Below are 17,850 nucleotides of genomic sequence, written 5' to 3' on the forward strand. Positions count from 1 at the left end.
AGCAAGGTCCCCCTGCTCAAGCCAGCACATGTCCAGGCCTGTTTGAAGTTCACCAGTGACCATCTGGATGATCCAGAGGAGGCATGGGAGAAGGTCATGTGGTCAGATAAGACCAGAATAGAGCTTTTTGGAATCAACTCCACTTACCCTGTTTAGAGGATGAGAACAACCCCAAGAAAACCATCCCAGCCGTGAAGCATGGGGGTGGCAATATCATACTCTGGGGGTGCTCTTCTGCAAAGGGGACAGGACGACTGCACCGTATTGAAGAGAGGATGGAGGGGGTCATGTATTGCGAGATTTTGGCAAACAACCTCCTTCCCCCAGTAAGAGCATTGAAGATGGGTCATGGCTGGGTCTTCCAGCGTGACAATGACCCCAAACACACATCCAGGGCAACTAAGGAGGGGCTCCGTAAGAAGCATTTCAAGGTCCTGGAGTGGCCTGGCCAGTCTCCAGACCTGAACTCAATAGAAAATCTTTGGAGGGAGCTGAAACTCCAAACCTGAAAGATCTAAAGAAGGTCTGTATGGAGGAGTGGACCAAAATCCCTGCTGCAGTGTGTGCAAACCTGGTGAAAAACTACAGGAAACGTTTGACCTCTGTAATTGCAAACAAAGGCTACTGAACCAAATATTAACATTGATTTTCACAGGTGTTCAAATACTTATTTGCAGCAGTAATATACAAATAAATTCTTAAAAAATGATACATTGTGATTTCCGGATTTTTTTTTTTTTTTTTAAGATTGTCTCTCACAGTGGACATGCACCTAAGATGAAAATTTCAGACCTTCCATGATTTCTAAGTGGGAGAACTTGCAAAACAGCAGGGTGTTCAAATACTTATTTTCCTCACTATATATATATATATATATATATATATATATATATATATATATATATATATATATATATATATATATATATATATATATATATATATATATATATATATACGAGGTCTGTTAGAAAAGTATCGGACCTTTTTATTTTTTCAAAAACCTGATGGATTTGAATCACGTGTGTTTGCATGAGCAAACCTGGAACCTTCTTGCGCATGCGTGAACTTTTTCACGCCTGTCGATTGCATCATTTTCTGGTAAACAGCCTTTTTGTGAGGTGTGTGTTGTGCGCTCGGCGTTTTTTTATTCCAAGGAAAAAGACGGAACGACTGGAGCAGCGCCGCATCAAATTTTGCCAGAAACTGGGCGACAGCCAGGTGGAAACCATTCGGATGATTCAGACGGCTTTTGGTGACGATGCTGTGGGCATCACACAGATTAAGGAGCGGTACAACCGGTTTAAAGACGTCCGCACAACGGTGGAGAGCGAGCCATGCTCCGGTCGGCCATCAACGCTGAAATGACCAGATCATTTCCAAAGTGAACGCTGTGGTGATGCGGGACCGTCGTGTGACTGTCCGAGAAATTGCGGAAGAGGTGGACATCAGCACTTTTTCAGCATATTCCACTGTGAAGATTTGGCCATGAAAAGAGTGGCGTTGAAAATCATGCCGATGGCTTCGGCACGAAGCTGCCGACAGCGGAGCAAAAGCGCCTTTGTGTTGAAGTCTCACAGGACATGTTGTGACGTGCCCACCTCTTCCACAATTTCTCGGATAGTCACACGACTGAAAAGTCACCGAAAGCCGTCTGAATCATCCGAATGGTTTCCACCTGGCTGTTGCCCAGTTTCTGGCAAAATTTGATGTGGCGCTGCTCCAGTCGTTCCGTCTTTTTCCTTGAAATGAAAATCTGCCGAGCGCGCTGCACACGTCCCACACAAAGGCTGCTTACCAGGAAATGATGCAATCGACAGGCGTGAAAAAGTTCATGCATGCGCAAGAAGGTTCAAGGTTTGCTCATGCAAACACACGTGATTCAAATCCATCAGGTTTTTGAAAAAATAAAAAGGTCTGATACCTCGTGTGTGTGTATATATATAGTTCCGATAATCTGATACGTTTTTGTCCGATAACATAGTAAACAAAGATGAACAGTGAGCACCTACCTGTTAAAAGTTTCCTAATAGATGCGTAGTTCCACCCTCTGCAAACAGAAGAGAGCGATCAGGAGGTGGTTGTGAGATATTAAATGCAACTTGTTACTCCATGTACACTACATGATGGAGGACGCGTGATTAACCTGAAACTCGATCCAAAAAATTCTGGCACGAATGAAAAATCATCTGAAAAAGGGCCAGAACTCACACAGTGTAAAGCCAACATTTATGTGTCAAGACAAAATAGAGTGCACGTTTTACAACATCATCAAACGTGCGCCCGGCACAATATAATAAAATGAGCACACATTGTCTCCACATGCAAAACATTTTGTGATGACACTTCCGGGGCTCCATAAAAATGCCTGTTTTTACAAATAAAAAAATGGAATATTTTACAAAAGCACATTTATCTGTAAACACCAACACACGACACACGTCACATTAACGTGTTGCTTTACATAATGAATGACTGAACCAATCAGTGTTTAGCAGAGGCACTTTTACCCAGAATCCTTTGCGATCTGTCTGTGTTTGTTACAAAACCTCAGAATTAGTGCATTATTCAACATTAATAGGTATATGTTATATTTTAACTTTGTACAAATGACAGAATTGACATTAATGGAGTTATTCTATCGGTATTAAGGTTATTTATAAATCCAAACCATAAGTCAGCATGACTTTATTTTCAAATACCTCCGCCTGACCTGCTCTCAGGGTGCCTCTGTGCTGGAAGCTGTGTAGTAAACAAGAGCTGCCAGCAGGCGCAGGATGTTCAAAGACAAAACTGTGGCCTCATTGTTTGGGTCTGTTGTCACTTTTAATATTGCTAGAAGCTATTGTGGTGTTAAAACTCAAATTCAGTTTATTAGTGGTTGCAAATGTACCAGAGACAATATTGGAATTTATTGGTTATCGGTTATCTGTAACTTCCGATACATTTTTGGGTGGTTTATCGTTTTATCTTTATCAAAGATAACTTTTCAATTATCTGATTATCTGTTATCGAAGTAAATTTTTTGGTTATCTGTGCCCACCACTGTATGTGTGTGTGTGTGTGTGTGTGTATATACTCAACAAAAATATAAACGCAACACTTTTGGTTTTGCTCCCATTTTGTATGAGATGAACTCAAAGATCTAAATCTTTTTCCACATACACAATATCACCATTTCTCTCAAATATTGTTCACAAACCAGTCTAAATCTGTGATAGTGAGCACTTCTCCTTTGCTGAGATAATCCATCCCACCTCACAGGTGTGCCATACCAAGATGCTGATTAGACACCATGATTAGTGCACCGGTGTGCCTTAGACTGCCCACAATAAAAGGCCACTCTGAAAGGTGCAGTTTTATCACACAGCACAATGCCACAGATGTCGCAAGATTTGAGGGAGCGTGCAGTTGGCATGCTGACAGCAGGAATGTCAACCAGAGCTGTTGATCGTGTATTGAATGTTCATGTCTCTACCATAAGCCGTCTCCAAAGTTGTTTCAGAGAATTTGGCAGTACATCCAACCAGCCTCACAACCGCAGACCACATGTAACCACACCAGCCCAGGACCTCCACATCCAGCATGTTCACCTCCAAGACGTCTGAGACCAGCCACTTGTACAGCTGCTGAAACAATCGGTTTGCATAACCAAAGAATTTCTGCACAAACTGTCAGAAACCGTCTCAGGGAAGCTCATCTGCATGCTCGTCGTCCTCATCGGGGTCTCGACCTGACTCCAGTTCGTCGTCGTAACCGACTTGAGTGGGCAAATGCTCACATTCGCTGGCGTTTGGCACGTTGGAGAGGTGTTCTCTTCACGGATGATGCCAAGGAGATGTGTTGCACTGCATGAGGCAAATGGTGGTCATACCAGATACTGCCTGGTATCCCCCCCCAATTAAACAAAATTGCACCTTTCAGAGTGGCCTTTTATTGTGGGCAGCCTAAGGCACACCTGTGCACTAATCATGGTGTCTAATCAGCATCTTGATATGGCACACCTGTGAGGTGGGATGGATTATCTCAGCAAAGGAGAAGTGCTCACTATCACAGATTTAGACTGGTTTGTGAACAATATTTGAGGGAAATGGTGATATTGTGTATGTGGAAAAAGTTTTAGATCTTTGAGTTCATCTCATACAAAATGGGAGCAAAACCAAAAGTGTTGCGTTTATATTTTTGTTGAGTATATATAGTATGCTTTAATTGCTAAACATTTTTTCCTCTGTTGCTATGCGGATTCAGAAACCTTTCCCTCAGTAGCTGATTCTCTATCCTTTAGACACGTGAGCAGCTACAGGCGGAGCTTAGCAGCTGCCAGTCAAAGATCATCGACCTGGAGAAGGCCCTGACTGAAAAAGGACAGGTAACAAAGACAAGAGAGGAAAAGACTCTTAACTGTCCATCCTGTACCTGTGCAGCTGCTCTGCTTCTGGAAAGTGTTATGCCAACCAGGTTTACTGTGAAAACCTGTGATGTTGCCTCTTAATGGTGTCACAGCTGCTTGCTTGTATGCTTTGTTGTGCTCTCTGTTCTTGTTGGTTTTGTCCCGGGATGCTCAGTTGTGTGGGCCACAGAGAGTCCATTTTGATTTAAATCAGCAACTCCTTCCTGTCAAATATGAGTCAATACTTTAACCATTTTCTCAAAAATGACCATTGTGATTATCCCCTCTACAAGATATCAGCATTGGGCCGAAAACTTGACCTGGGGCTGTGAGCTTTTAACCATTTTTTGTTAAAATCAAATTACACTATCCTTGTCTGACCCTTGCTCATTCCACTAAACATGATCCATATCTGTTGGGCACAGAGCCCAATGAAGCATGCAATCACAAAGTTCTTCTGCTGTGGATTAATCTAGATTTTGAGGAGCCAACGAGCGATCTGAATTGTTCAGCAGCTGATGGTAGGATGAATATGGGTGTGTGTGGAGACAATTCGCCTCGTTCACAACGTGACAAAACGTAATGATTCGCTGTTACGCAGAACAGCACAGAACATTATTCTTGACCGTGCAGTATGGTTCCCGATAATTCACCAGCAACATGTGCCATTAATTGTAACACGTGGTAACAGGTTGCAGCAATTCCTGAGGACACCTGCCCTGAATCATCACATATGTGATCAGCGGCCAAGAATGTATACTTCGTGGCGTTTGTGACTTGTCGTTATGTATAAACGCGTGATTATACAAACTGACATGTAGTACTGAAAACAGTATCACTATACAGACTCTATCCAGGTTTAACAATAAAACTTTATTTTTAAGCACTTTTGGAAATAAAATTGACAGTGATTTACATGAAATTACAACAGTATGAAACATAGTTTAAAGTAATCAAGAGTAGGGGTGGGTGATATGACCTAAAATTAAAGTTATCAAGTGTCGGGTTGATAACAGAACCTAAAATTAATATCACAGTGTTTTTAACTTCATTAAAAACACTGTACGAGGTCTGTTAGAAAAGTATCCAACCTTTTTATTTTTTGCAAAAACCTGATGGATTTGAATCACGTGTGCTTGCATGAGCCAAGCTTGAACCTTCGTGCGCATGCGTGAGTTTTTTTACGCCTGTCGACTGCGTCATTTGCTTGTGATGAATTTCACTGCAACTCTTTTCATGGCCAAATCTTCTGTCACAGTGGAATGTGCCGAAAAAGTGCTGATGTCCACCTCTTCTGCAATTTTCGGATAGTCACACGACGGTCCCACATCATCACAGCGTTCATTTTGGAAATGATCTGGTCGTTTCAGCATGTTGATGACCGCCCGGAATGCGGCGCGCTCTCCACCGTTGTGCGCCCGTCTTTAAACCGGTTGTACCGCTCCTTAATCTGTGTGATGCCCAGAGGATCATCACCGAAAGCCGTCTGAATAATCCGTATGGTTTCCACCTGGCTGTCGCCCAGTTTCTGGCAAAATTTGATGCAGTCACGCTGCTCCAGTCGTTCCGCCATTTCGTCGCAAAGAAAAACGACGAGAGACTCCACCCATTCTCACACAAAGGCTGCTTACAAGCAAATGACACAATCGACAGGCGTGAAAGAACTCATGCATGCGCATGAAGGTTCAAGGTTGGCTCATGCAAGCACACGTGATTCAAATCCATCAGGTTTTTTCAAAAAATAAAAAGGTCGGATACTTTTCTAACAGACCTCGTATTTCATCACGGCATTCCTGGTTTTGGACTATCCATCCATCCATCCATTTTCTTCCGCTTTATCCGGAGTCGGGTCGCGGGGGCAGCAGCTCAAGCAAAGCCGCGCAGACCTCCCGATTCACACACACCTCCCCCAGCTCCTCCGGGGGAACCCCAAGGCGTTCCCAAGCCAGCTGAGAGATATAATCCCTCCAGCGTGTCCTGGGTCTTCCCCGGGGCCTCCTCCCAATGGGATGTGCCCGGAACACCTCCAGCGAGGCGTCCAGGGGGCATCCGGAAAAGATGCCCGAGCCACCTCAGCTGACTCCTTTCGACGTGGAGGAACAGCGGCTCGACTCCGAGCTCCTCCCGAGTGACCGAGCTCCTCACTCTATCTCTAAGGGAGCGCCCAGCTACCCTGCGGAGGAAACTCATCTCGGCCGCTTGTACCCGCGATCTCGTTCTTTCGGTCATGAGCCAAATCTCATGACCATAGGTGAGGATCGGAACGTAGATCGATTGGTAAATTGAGAGCTTTACCCTTTTACACTCAACAAAAATATAAACGCAACACTTTTTGTTTTGCTCCCATTTTGTATGAGATGAACTCAAAGATCTAAAACTTTTTCCACATACACAATATCACCTTTTCCCTCAAATATTGTTCACAAATCAGTCTAAATCTGTGATAGTGAGCACTTCTCCTTTGCTGAGATAATCCATCCCACCTCACAGGTGTGCCATACCAAGATGCTGATTAGACACCATGATTAGTGCACAGGTGTGCCTTAGACTGTCCACAATAAAAGGCCACTCTGAAAGGTGCAGTTTTACTTTATTGGGGGGGATACCAGTCAGTATCTGGTGTGACCACCATTTGCCTCATGCAGTGCAACACATCTCCTTCGCATGGAGTTGATCAGGTTGTCAATTGTGGCCTGTGGAATGTTGGTCCACTCCTCTTCAATGGCTGTGCGAAGTTGCTGGATATTGGCAGGAACTGGTACACGCTGTCCTATACGCCGGTCCAGAGCATCCAAAACATGCTCAATGGGTGACATGTCTGGTGAGTATGCCGGCCATGCAAGAACTGGGACATTTTCAGCTTCCAAGAATTGTGTACAGATCCTTGCAACATGGGGCCGTGCATTATCTTGCTGCAACATGAGGTGATGTTCTTGGATGTATGGCACAACAATGGGCCTCAGGATCTCGTCACGGTATCTCTGTGCATTCAAAATGCCATCAATAAAATGCACCTGTGTTCTTCGTCCATAACAGATGCCTGCCCATACCATAACCCCACCGCCACCATGGGCCACTCGATCCACAACATTGACATCAGAAAACCGCTCACCCACACAACGCCACACACGCTGTCTGCCATCTGCCCTGGACAGTGTGAACCGGGATTCATCCGTGAAGAGAACACCTCTCCAACGTGCCAAACGCCAGCGAATGTGAGCATTTGCCCACTCAAGTCGGTTACGACGACGAACTGGAGTCAGGTCGAGACCCCGATGAGGACGACGAGCATGCAGATGAGCTTCCCTGAGACGGTTTCTGACAGTTTGTGCAGATATTCTTTGGTTATGCAAACCGATTGTTTCAGCAGCTGTCTGAGTGGCTGGTCTCAGACGATCTTGGAGGTGAACATGCTGGATGTGGAGGTCCTGGGCTGGTGTGGTTACACGTGGTCTGAGGTTGTGAGGCTGGTTGGATGTACTGCCAAATTCTCTGAAACGCCTTTGGAGACGGCTTATGGTAGAGAAATGAAAATTCAATACACGAGCAACAGCTCTGGTTGACATTCCTGCTGTCAGCATGCCAATTGCACGCTCCCTCAAATCTTGCGACATCTGTGGCATTGTGCTGTGTGATAAAACTGCACCTTTCAGAGTGGCCTTTTATTGTGGGCAGTCTAAGGCACACCTGTGCAATAATCATGGTGTCTAATCAGCATCTTGATATGGCACACCTGTGAAGTGGGATGGATTATCTCAGCAAAGGAGAAGTGCTCACTATCACAGATTTAGACTGGTTTGTGAACAATATTTGAAGGAAATGGTGATATTTTGTATGTGGAAAAAGTTTTAGATCTTTGAGTTCATCTCATACAAAATGGGAGCAAAACCAAAAGTGTTGCGTTTATATTTTTGTTGAGTGTAGTTTAGTTTTGGACTATATGACACCTTTAATAATTATTTTATTTGAGCAAGAGTTCAATGTGGATTATTTTTGTTTTCAAATCTTCATCTTCAGAGTTAAAATCTGGATGAACAAACTTCACAAATAAATTATTTTTACAGTTATATGTTTAACACATTTGTGACTGTGTTGAATTAAGACTTGTTGAGGCCTAAACGTGTGCGCGCAGTGCCGAAATCCACTGGTTCACTCAGTAGAATAAGTTTAATAATTTTCCATTACTGTTATATTTTCATGTGAAAATGACTTTATAGGCAGTTAAGTGAACTTATAAGAAAAGTATTTAACTGGTGGGTGGAACCTGAGCTGTGTGTGATTTTTTTTTTTTTTTTTTTTTTTTTTTTTTTTTTTACAGCCGCAGTGCTGATCCCAGCTGCTGCACCAAAATTATTAGTGATTTACAAATGAATAGATATTTGGTGTTATTTTGTCAGCGTAATTTGTTGTTGGCATCATTAACAAACAAAACAAAAATAACTATTTGTGGCCTGGTGTTGATTCTTGGCCTGATCTCTTACCATTGAAACGCTGGCTGTGTTGTGTACACATGGTGTTTGTCTTAATATATTAACTTTGCTGCATGCCACTTGCATCACATGTGGAAAAATAAATGGCAGCTTCATATTCTCTAGGGGGCGTTGCAGTTGTGTCACAAGGCACGCTTCTGAGACACTTCCTTTTTGAAGGATGTGTGCAATGTCTTATTGTTAACAACACAGCCTCACATCTGGTGCGTTCCACTTGTCACGTCTTTACGGTATTGCGCAATCCATGTTGTGGCACACTCACTCCAGTGATGACTGTGACACTGATGTACTGCCCTCTCAGAAACAAGAGTATCACTTATTATAGCACAGAGCTTCATCAAGAACCAACACATTTGTGTTACCTTCATTCTTTAAAGTTTTTATACAGTGTATGCATTAGTTTTGGAATTACTGGCAAAAATATTCAAAATGCTATGTTAATGTTAAAAAGTGACCAGATGAACTGAACTTTTTTGTTGCAACATCATTACAACATCTGTTACCAAGTTCCCAAAAAATTGGTCTCCCACTTTTATGTAGTCATGAAAACATAGCCATATAGAGGTAAAGACAAAAAAGAACATGTTAAAAAAAAATTACCTCACAAAATAATGTCTAAAATCAAGTTTGATTAGTGGTTTACATTGTGGTGTTGATTTTACAGGCCTTCTTCAGGACCCACTATTGGCTCATACAGGATCAACATGTCTGATACCGAGCAAAGCCAAAACATGTTTTCTAAATTATGTGGAAAAAGAACAGTTAAAATCATCCCACCTGTGGCCTTTCTGTGTGGAGTTTGCATGTTCTCCCTGTGTTTTCGTGGGTTCTCTCCGGGTGCTTCAGCTTCCTCCCACATCCAGTGACATGCAGGTTAGGTTAATTGGAAACTTTAAATTGTCCATAGGTGTGACTGTGTTTGTTTGTCTATATGTGGCCCATGCGACACACTGGCGTCCTGACTAGGGTGTACCCCACCTCACACCCTGTGACTGCTGGGATAGGCTCCAGCCCCCTGCGATCCTTAATTGGAGTAGGTGGGTGAAGATGTGAGTTGAACAGTTAAAATCAGTAAGAGGTTGAGTTGCTACAGTTGCTACAAATGAGTTGCATGCCTGTAAGAAAGAAAGGGATTATAAATGGGTGGGTCACCTTTTCTAATTTGAGCAGGAGCCTTCAGTGGCTCAGTGGTGAGTGGGTCACTCAGGTAGTCTGTAAGATTTTAATAACACACCTTTTGGTATGTTTTCAAACAGTAGGTGTAAGATATATTACAGTGCTGCTTCTCAGTTACCTGTATTGAATATAATACATCCTGATGGTATTATAATATTAAACAAGTTTGTGTTTCATGTAGCTTTAGTTCTTATTTTTATTTTTTGCTTATGCATGTTTACTGCTGGTTATCTGTTCTGCTGTGGCTTAAGTGGTCCCTGGTTGGGAGTTGTGGCCCTGCTGCTTTCTGTCTTGGGACACGTTTGTTTCCTCCTGATGCTGTGCAGCCTGCTTGTATCTGTTTTTTTTTTGGTTGGCTGACTGTAGCCATTATCCTTCACATCTTCCTTTTTTGGTTGTCTTATTTATTTTATTGTCTGTATTGTTGCCTGCTCATGTTGTGTTTTTATTGTGGCAGGACTCAAAATGGGTTGAAGATAAACAATACTTGCTCAAGGCCAACCAGGAGCTTCATGAAAAGGTAAATGGCAGGGTGGATAGTATTTCAGAGCACTCCTGTGCACATGTACTGCTTCTACAACCCCTGGCAAAAATTATGGAATCACCGGCCTCGGAGGATGTTCATTCAGTTGTTTAAGTTTGTAGAAAAAAAGCAGATCACAGACATGACACAAAACTAAAGTCATTTCAAATGGCAACTTTCTGGTTTTAAGAAACACTATAAGAAATCAGGAAAAAGAATTGTGGCAGTCAGTAACGGTTACTTTTTTAGACCAAGCAGAGGGAAAAAAATATGGACTCACTCAGTTCTGAGGAAAAAATTATGGAATCATGAAAAACAAAAGAACGCTCCAACACATCACTAGTATTTTGTTGCACCACCTATGGCTTTTATAACAGCTTGCAATCTCTGAGGCATGGACTTAATGAGTGACAAACAGTACTCTTCATCAATCTGCTCTCCAACTTTCTCTGATTGCTGTTGCCAGATCAGCTTTGCAGGTTGGAGCCTTGTCATGGACCATTTTCTTCAACTTCCACCAAAGATTTTCAATTGGATTAAGATCCGGACTATTTGCAGGCCATGACATTGACCCTATGTGTCCTTTTGCAAGGAATGTTTTCACAGTTTTTGCTCTATGGCAAGATGCATTATCATCTTGAAAAATGATTTCATCATCCCCAAAAGTGTCCAAAATATCAACGTAAACTTGTGCATTTATTGATGATGTAATGACAGCCATCTCCTCAGTGCCTTTACCTGACATGCAGCCCCATATCATCAATGACTGTGGAAATTTACATGTTCTCTTCAGGCAGTCATCTTTATAAATCTCATTGGAACGGCACCAAACAAAAGTTCCAGCATCATCACCTTGCCCAATGCAGATTCGAGATTCATCACTGAATATGACTTTCATCCAGTCATCCACAGTCCACGATTGCTTTTCCTTAGCCCATTGTAACCTTGTTTTTTTTCTGTTTAGGTGTTAATGATGGCTTTCGTTTAGCTTTTCTGTATGTAAATCCCATTTCCTTTAGGCGGTTTCTTACAGTTTGGTCACAGATGTTAACTCCAGTTTCCTCCCATTCGTTCCTCATTTGTTTTGTTGTGCATTTTCGATTTTTGAGACATATTGCTTTAAGTTTTCTGTCTTGACGCTTTGATGTCTTCCTTGGTCTACCAGTATGTTTGCCTTTAACAACGTTCCCATGTTGTTTGTATTTGGTCCAGAGTTTAGACACAGCTGACTGTGAACAACCAACATCTTTTGCAACATTGCATAACTACTGTAAGTTACTGTAAGTTTCATTACAGTTGAAATCTTTCAGAAAGCGCTGTAACTAGGTTTAAGGATATGATTCCTTCTTTATGTTCTCCAATGCCATATACCAACACTGGGCAGAGTAACTACCTAAACTCTGTGAGTGAGATAGATTATCTCATCAATAGTTTTATATCCTCATTGAGGACAACTTTGGATGCTGTAGCTCCTCTGAAAAAGAGAGCCTTAAATCAGAAGTGCCTGACTCCGTGGTATAACTCACAAACCCGCAGCTTAAAGCAGATAACCCATAAATTGGAGAGGAAATGGCGTCTCACTAATTTGGAAGATCTTCACTTAGCCTGGAAAAAGAGTTTGTTGCTCTATAAAAAAGCCCTCCTTAAAGCTAGGACATCTTACTACTCATCACTAATTGAAGAAAATAAGAACAATCCCAGGTTTCTTTTCAGCACTGTAGCCAGGCTGACTAAGAGTCAGAGCTCTATTGAGCTGAGTATTCCTTTAACTTTAACTAGTAATGACTTCATGACTTTCTTTGCTAATAAAAGTTTAACTATTAGAGAAAAAATTACTCATAACCATCCCAAAGACATATCGTTCTCTTTGGCTGCTTTCAGTGATGCCGGTATTTGGTTAAACTCTTTCTCTCCGATTGTTCTGTCTGAGTTATTTTCATTAGTTACTTCCTCCAAACCATCAACATGTCTATTAGACCCCATTCCTACCAGGCTGCTCAAGGAAGCCCTACCATTAATTAATGCTTCGATCTTAAATATGATCAATCTATCTTTATTAGTTGGCTATGTACCACAGGCTTTTAAGGTGGCAGTAATTAAACCATTACTGAAAAAGCCATCACTTGACCCAGCTATCTTAGCTAATTATAGGCCAATCTCCAACCTTCCTTTTCTCTCAAAAATTCTTGAAAGGGTAGTTGTAAAACAGCTAACTGATCATCTGCAGAGGAATGGTCTATTTGAAGAGTTTCAGTCAGGTTTTATAGTCCATCATAGTACAAAAACAGCATTAGTGAAGGTTATAAATTATCTTCTTATGGCCTCAGACAGTGGACTCATCTCTCTGTGCTTGTTCTGTTAGACCTCAGTGCTGCTTTTGATACTGTTGACCATAAAATTTTATTACAGAGATTAGAGCATGCCATAGGTATTAAAGGCACTGCGCTGCGGTGGTTTGAATCTTATTTATCTAATAGATTACAATTTGTTCATGTAAATGGGGAATCTTCTTCACAGACTAAGGTTAATTATGGAGTTCCACAAGGTTCTGTGCTAGGACCAATTTTATTAACTTTATACATACTTCCCTTAGGCAGTATTATTAGAAAGCATTGCTTAAATTTTCATTGTTATGCAGATGATACCCAGCTTTATGTATCCATGAAGTCAGAGGACCCACACCAATTAGCTAAACTGCAGGATTGTCTTACAGACATAAAGACATGGATGACCTCTAATTTCCTGCTTTTAAACTCAGATAAAACTGAAGTTATTGTACTTGGCCCCACAAATCTTAGAAACATGGTGTCTAACCAGATCCTTACTCTGAATGGCATTACCCTGACCTGTAGTAATACTGTGAAGCACCTTGGGGCAACTGTTTGTTGTGATTTGGCGCTATACAAATAAAATTGATTTGATTTGATGATTTACCCTCTTTTAAGAGTTTGATAATCCTCTCCTTTGTTTCAATTGACATCTCTCGTGTTGGAGCCATGATTCATGTCAGTCCACTTGGTGCAACAGCTCTCCAAGGTGTGATCACTCCTTTTTAGATGTAGACTAATGAGCAGATCTGATTCAATGCAGGTGTTAGTTTTGGGGATGAAAATTTACAGGGTGATTCCATAATTTTTTCCTCAGAATTGAGTGAGTCCATATTTTTTTTCCCTCTGCTTGGTTTAAAAAAAGTAACCGTTACTGACTGCCACAATTTTTTTTTCCTGATTTCTTATAGTGTTTCTTAAAGCCAGAAAGTTGCCATTTGAAATGACTTTAGTTTTGTGTCATGTCTGTGATCTGCTTTTTTTCTACAAAATTAAACAACTGAATGAACATCCTCCGAGGCCGGTGATTCCATAATTTTTGCCAGGGGTTGTATAAAGGAGGCACAGGTTTGGCGCATGTCTGCTGAATGCTCGTTTAATGCATGTTAGACCATTTCAGAGCAGAATGTTGATCAGATCCGCATTTGACTCCGTTCATTTAGGACCCTGGTCTGTCCTGTCTCCACAAACTGTATTTCCACACACATCACTGTCATTTTAGCAGTGTTACTTTAATATTTGTCTGGGAGATTGTATATCCATATGTTTTTGAGTGACATTCAGGGACACATCGTCCAGTAATGTAGCCTCAAGTATTGAACATGATTAACATAACATTGTATTCAAATGTCTGGTTGTGGCCCTGCGACAGACTTGCGTCCTGTCCTGGGTGTACCCTGCCTCGCGCCCTATAACTGCTGGGATAGGCTCTATCCCCCCCGCGACCCTTAATTGGACTAAGCGGTAGAAGATGAATGAATGAATGAATGTATTCAAATGCAAAACTGGTGTATGAAATATTCTCTACACTCACTGCAAAATGTAGTGCAGTGTACTATGATTGATGTACCAAAAACCTCTGCACTGGATGAGGTGGTCCTAATGACTTATTTATTTATAATATTGAGTTCATGGCTGTACCAACTCAGCCACATGATGTGTGCAGCCAGTATATTCTGAGAGCCGATGTCGCAGACCGAACGTCCCCCCCAAAAAACTGGTCCGCCCTGTCTCCACTACGCATGTGTCATTTGGGACCACAGCAGCACGTCTGAGACCGACTCTTTTCACCCGAAACGATCAGAGGGAATAATGTGATTATTAAACATCAGATGGCAAAGCAAAACCTCTTCAATCATTCTAAACTCAGTTTTAAGCAGAAATGAAGCAGTTTTAAGCAGAAACGAGGCGCCAATTGCCTCATTTCGCTACTGACGCTCTGACATGATGTAGGTGCAGCAGCACGTCAGATGTCTGCTTAAAATGTTTATATGTATGCACAGATCTAATCACATGGGGGCCGGATAGCGAGGTCTGGTCACACACAGCACGGGGAGGTGCATGTCAGCTGTTGACAGCACACTGACAGCTGGATAACATGCACACATTACAAACACAGAAACCACCGCAAGGACAGTTTTATTAATAATTACAATACCTACATATGCAATTACATAACAAATAACAAAAATGAATGACCACATAACACAGACAGTAACACATTGGTCTGGCCGCTGAACGGATGGAGGACATTCCAGCTCCTGGACATCCCAGCTTGAGAACACGTTCTGTGACATGAATTTACAACATTCCTCCGTGAGGTGCATGTCTCTCCCTGCTGTCCTCACGGGGAAATATATAAGACATCTTTCACCTTTGCCTGCACACAGCACCTCGTCCATGTTGTTGTATATTTCAGGCATTTTTCCGCACTGATTACAGGCCAGTGATGGTAGTGCAGTGGTAAAGTTTCCGTCTGGTAATCAGAGCTTACGGGTTCGACTCCCTTGAGCGACAGTTGCTTTTTTTAATTTAACCTGGTTGTTCCACCGTGAGTCACCCTGAGTTCTACTTATTTGCACTATGTGTGAAGGGGCCCTTGAGAGTGTGTTGGAGGTTAAGTGATTGTCTGACAGGGTGGTGAGTGTGAAGTTGGAAATTGAAGGGGTGATGATGAATCAATCAATCAATCAATCAATTTTTTTTTTATATAGCGCCAAATCACAACAAACAGTTGCCCCAAGGCGCTTTATATTGTAAGGCAAGGCCATACAATAATGATGTAAAACCCCAACGGTCAAAACGACCCCCTGTGAGCAAGCACTTGGCTACAGTGGGAAGGAAAAACTCCCTTTTAACAGGAAGAAACCTCCAGCAGAACCAGGCTCAGGGAGGGGCAGTCTTCTGCTGGGACTGGTTGGGGCTGAGGGAGAGAACCAGGAAAAAGACATGCTGTGGAGGGGAGCAGAGATCGATCACTAATGATTAAATGCAGAGTGGTGCATACAGAGCAAAAAGAGAAAGAAACAGTGCATCATGGGAACCCCCCAGCAGTCTACGTGTATAGCAGCATAACTAAGGGATGGTTCAGGGTCACCTGATCCAGCCCTAACTATAAGCTTTAGCAAAAAGGAAAGTTTTAAGCCTAATCTTAAAAGTAGAGAGGGTGTCTGTCTCCCTGATCTGAATTGGGAGCTGGTTCCACAGGAGAGGAGCCTGAAAGCTGAAGGCTCTGCCTCCCATTCTACTCTTACAAACCCTAGGAACTACAAGTAAGCCTGCAGTCTGAGAGCGAAGTGCTCTATTGGGGTGATATGGTACTACGAGGTCCCTAAGATAAGATGGGACCTGATTATTCAAAACCTTATAAGTAAGAAGAAGAATTTTAAATTCTATTCTAGAATTAACAGGAAGCCAATGAAGAGAGGCCAATATGGGTGAGATATGCTCTCTCCTTCTAGTCCCCGTCAGCACTCTAGCTGCAGCATTTTGAATTAACTGAAGGCTTTTTAGGGAACTTTTAGGACAACCTGATAATAATGAATTACAATAGTCCAGCCTAGAGGAAATAAATGCATGAATTAGTTTTTCAGCATCACTCTGAGACAAGACCTTTCTGATTTTAGAGATATTGCGTAAATGCAAAAAAGCAGTCCTACATATTTGTTTAATATGCGCTTTGAATGACATATCCTGATCAAAAATGACTCCAAGATTTCTCACAGTATTACTAGAGGTCAGGGTAATGCCATCCAGAGTAAGGCTCTGGTTAGACACCATGTTTCTAAGATTTGTGGGGCCAAGAACAATAACTTCAGTTTTATCTGAGTTTAAAAGCAGGAAATTGGAGGTCATCCATGTCTTTATGTCTGTAAGACAATCCTGCAGTTTAGCTAATTGGTGTGTGTCCTCTGGCTTCATGGATAGATAAAGCTGGGTATCATCTGCGTAACAATGAAAATTTAAGCAATACCGTCTAATAATACTGCCTAAGGGAAGCATATATAAAGTGAATAAAATTGGTCCTAGCACAGAACCTTGTGGAACTCCATAATTAACTTTAGTCTGTGAAGAAGATTCCCCATTTACATGAACAAATTGTAATCTATTAGACAAATATGATTCAAACCACCGCAGCGCAGTGCCTTTAATACCTATGGCATGCTCTAATCTCTGTAATAAAATTTTATGGTCAACAGTATCAAAAGCAGCACTGAGGTCTAACAGAACAAGCACAGAGATGAGTCCACTGTCCGAGGCCATAAGAAGATCATTTGTAACCTTCACTAATGCTGTTTCTGTACTATGATGAATTCTAAAACCTGACTGAAACTCTTCAAATAGACCATTCCTCTGCAGATGATCAGTTAGCTGTTTTACAACTACCCTTTCAAGAATTTTTGAGAGAAAAGGAAGGTTGGAGATTGGCCTATAATTAGCTAAGATAGCTGGGTCAAGTGATGGCTTTTTAAGTAATGGTTTAATTACTGCCACCTTAAAAGCCTGTGGTACATAGCCAACTAACAAAGATAGATTGATCATATTTAAGATCGAAGCATTAAATAATGGTAGGGCTTCCTTGAGCAGCCTGGTAGGAATGGGGTCTAATAAACATGTTGATGGTTTGGATGAAATAACTAATGAAAATAACTCAGACAGAACAATCGGAGAGAAAGAGTCTAACCAAATACCGGCATCACTGAAAGCAGCCAAAGATAACGATACGTCTTTGGGATGGTTATGAGTAATTTTTTCTCTAATAGTTAAAATTTTGTTAGCAAAGAAAGTCATGAACTCATTACTAGTTAAAGATAATGGAATACTCAGCTCAATAGAGCTCTGACTCTTTGTCAGCCTGGCTACAGTGCTGAAAAGAAACCTGGGGTTGTTCTTATTTTCTTCAATTAGTGATGAGTAGAAAGATGTCCTAGCTTTACGGAGGGC

At 41.8% G+C, this 17,850-nt stretch overlaps 1 protein-coding gene across 2 annotated transcripts in view; it reads left to right on the plus strand.

Moving 5' to 3' along the window:
* Positions 1-17,850, plus strand: part of jakmip1 (janus kinase and microtubule interacting protein 1) — a 132,670-nt gene that overhangs the window by 94,748 nt on the left and 20,072 nt on the right. For both annotated transcript variants that reach the window (XM_034181046.1, XM_034181047.1), the window contains exons 12-13: positions 4,286-4,369; positions 10,514-10,576. In XM_034181046.1, the coding sequence (XP_034036937.1) occupies positions 4,286-4,369; positions 10,514-10,576 (147 nt within the window). The remainder of the gene's footprint in view (positions 1-4,285; positions 4,370-10,513; positions 10,577-17,850) is intronic.

Source organism: Thalassophryne amazonica, chromosome 11, assembly GCF_902500255.1.
Source record: "Thalassophryne amazonica chromosome 11, fThaAma1.1, whole genome shotgun sequence".
In the NCBI taxonomy this organism is placed as follows: Eukaryota; Metazoa; Chordata; class Actinopteri; order Batrachoidiformes; family Batrachoididae; genus Thalassophryne; species Thalassophryne amazonica.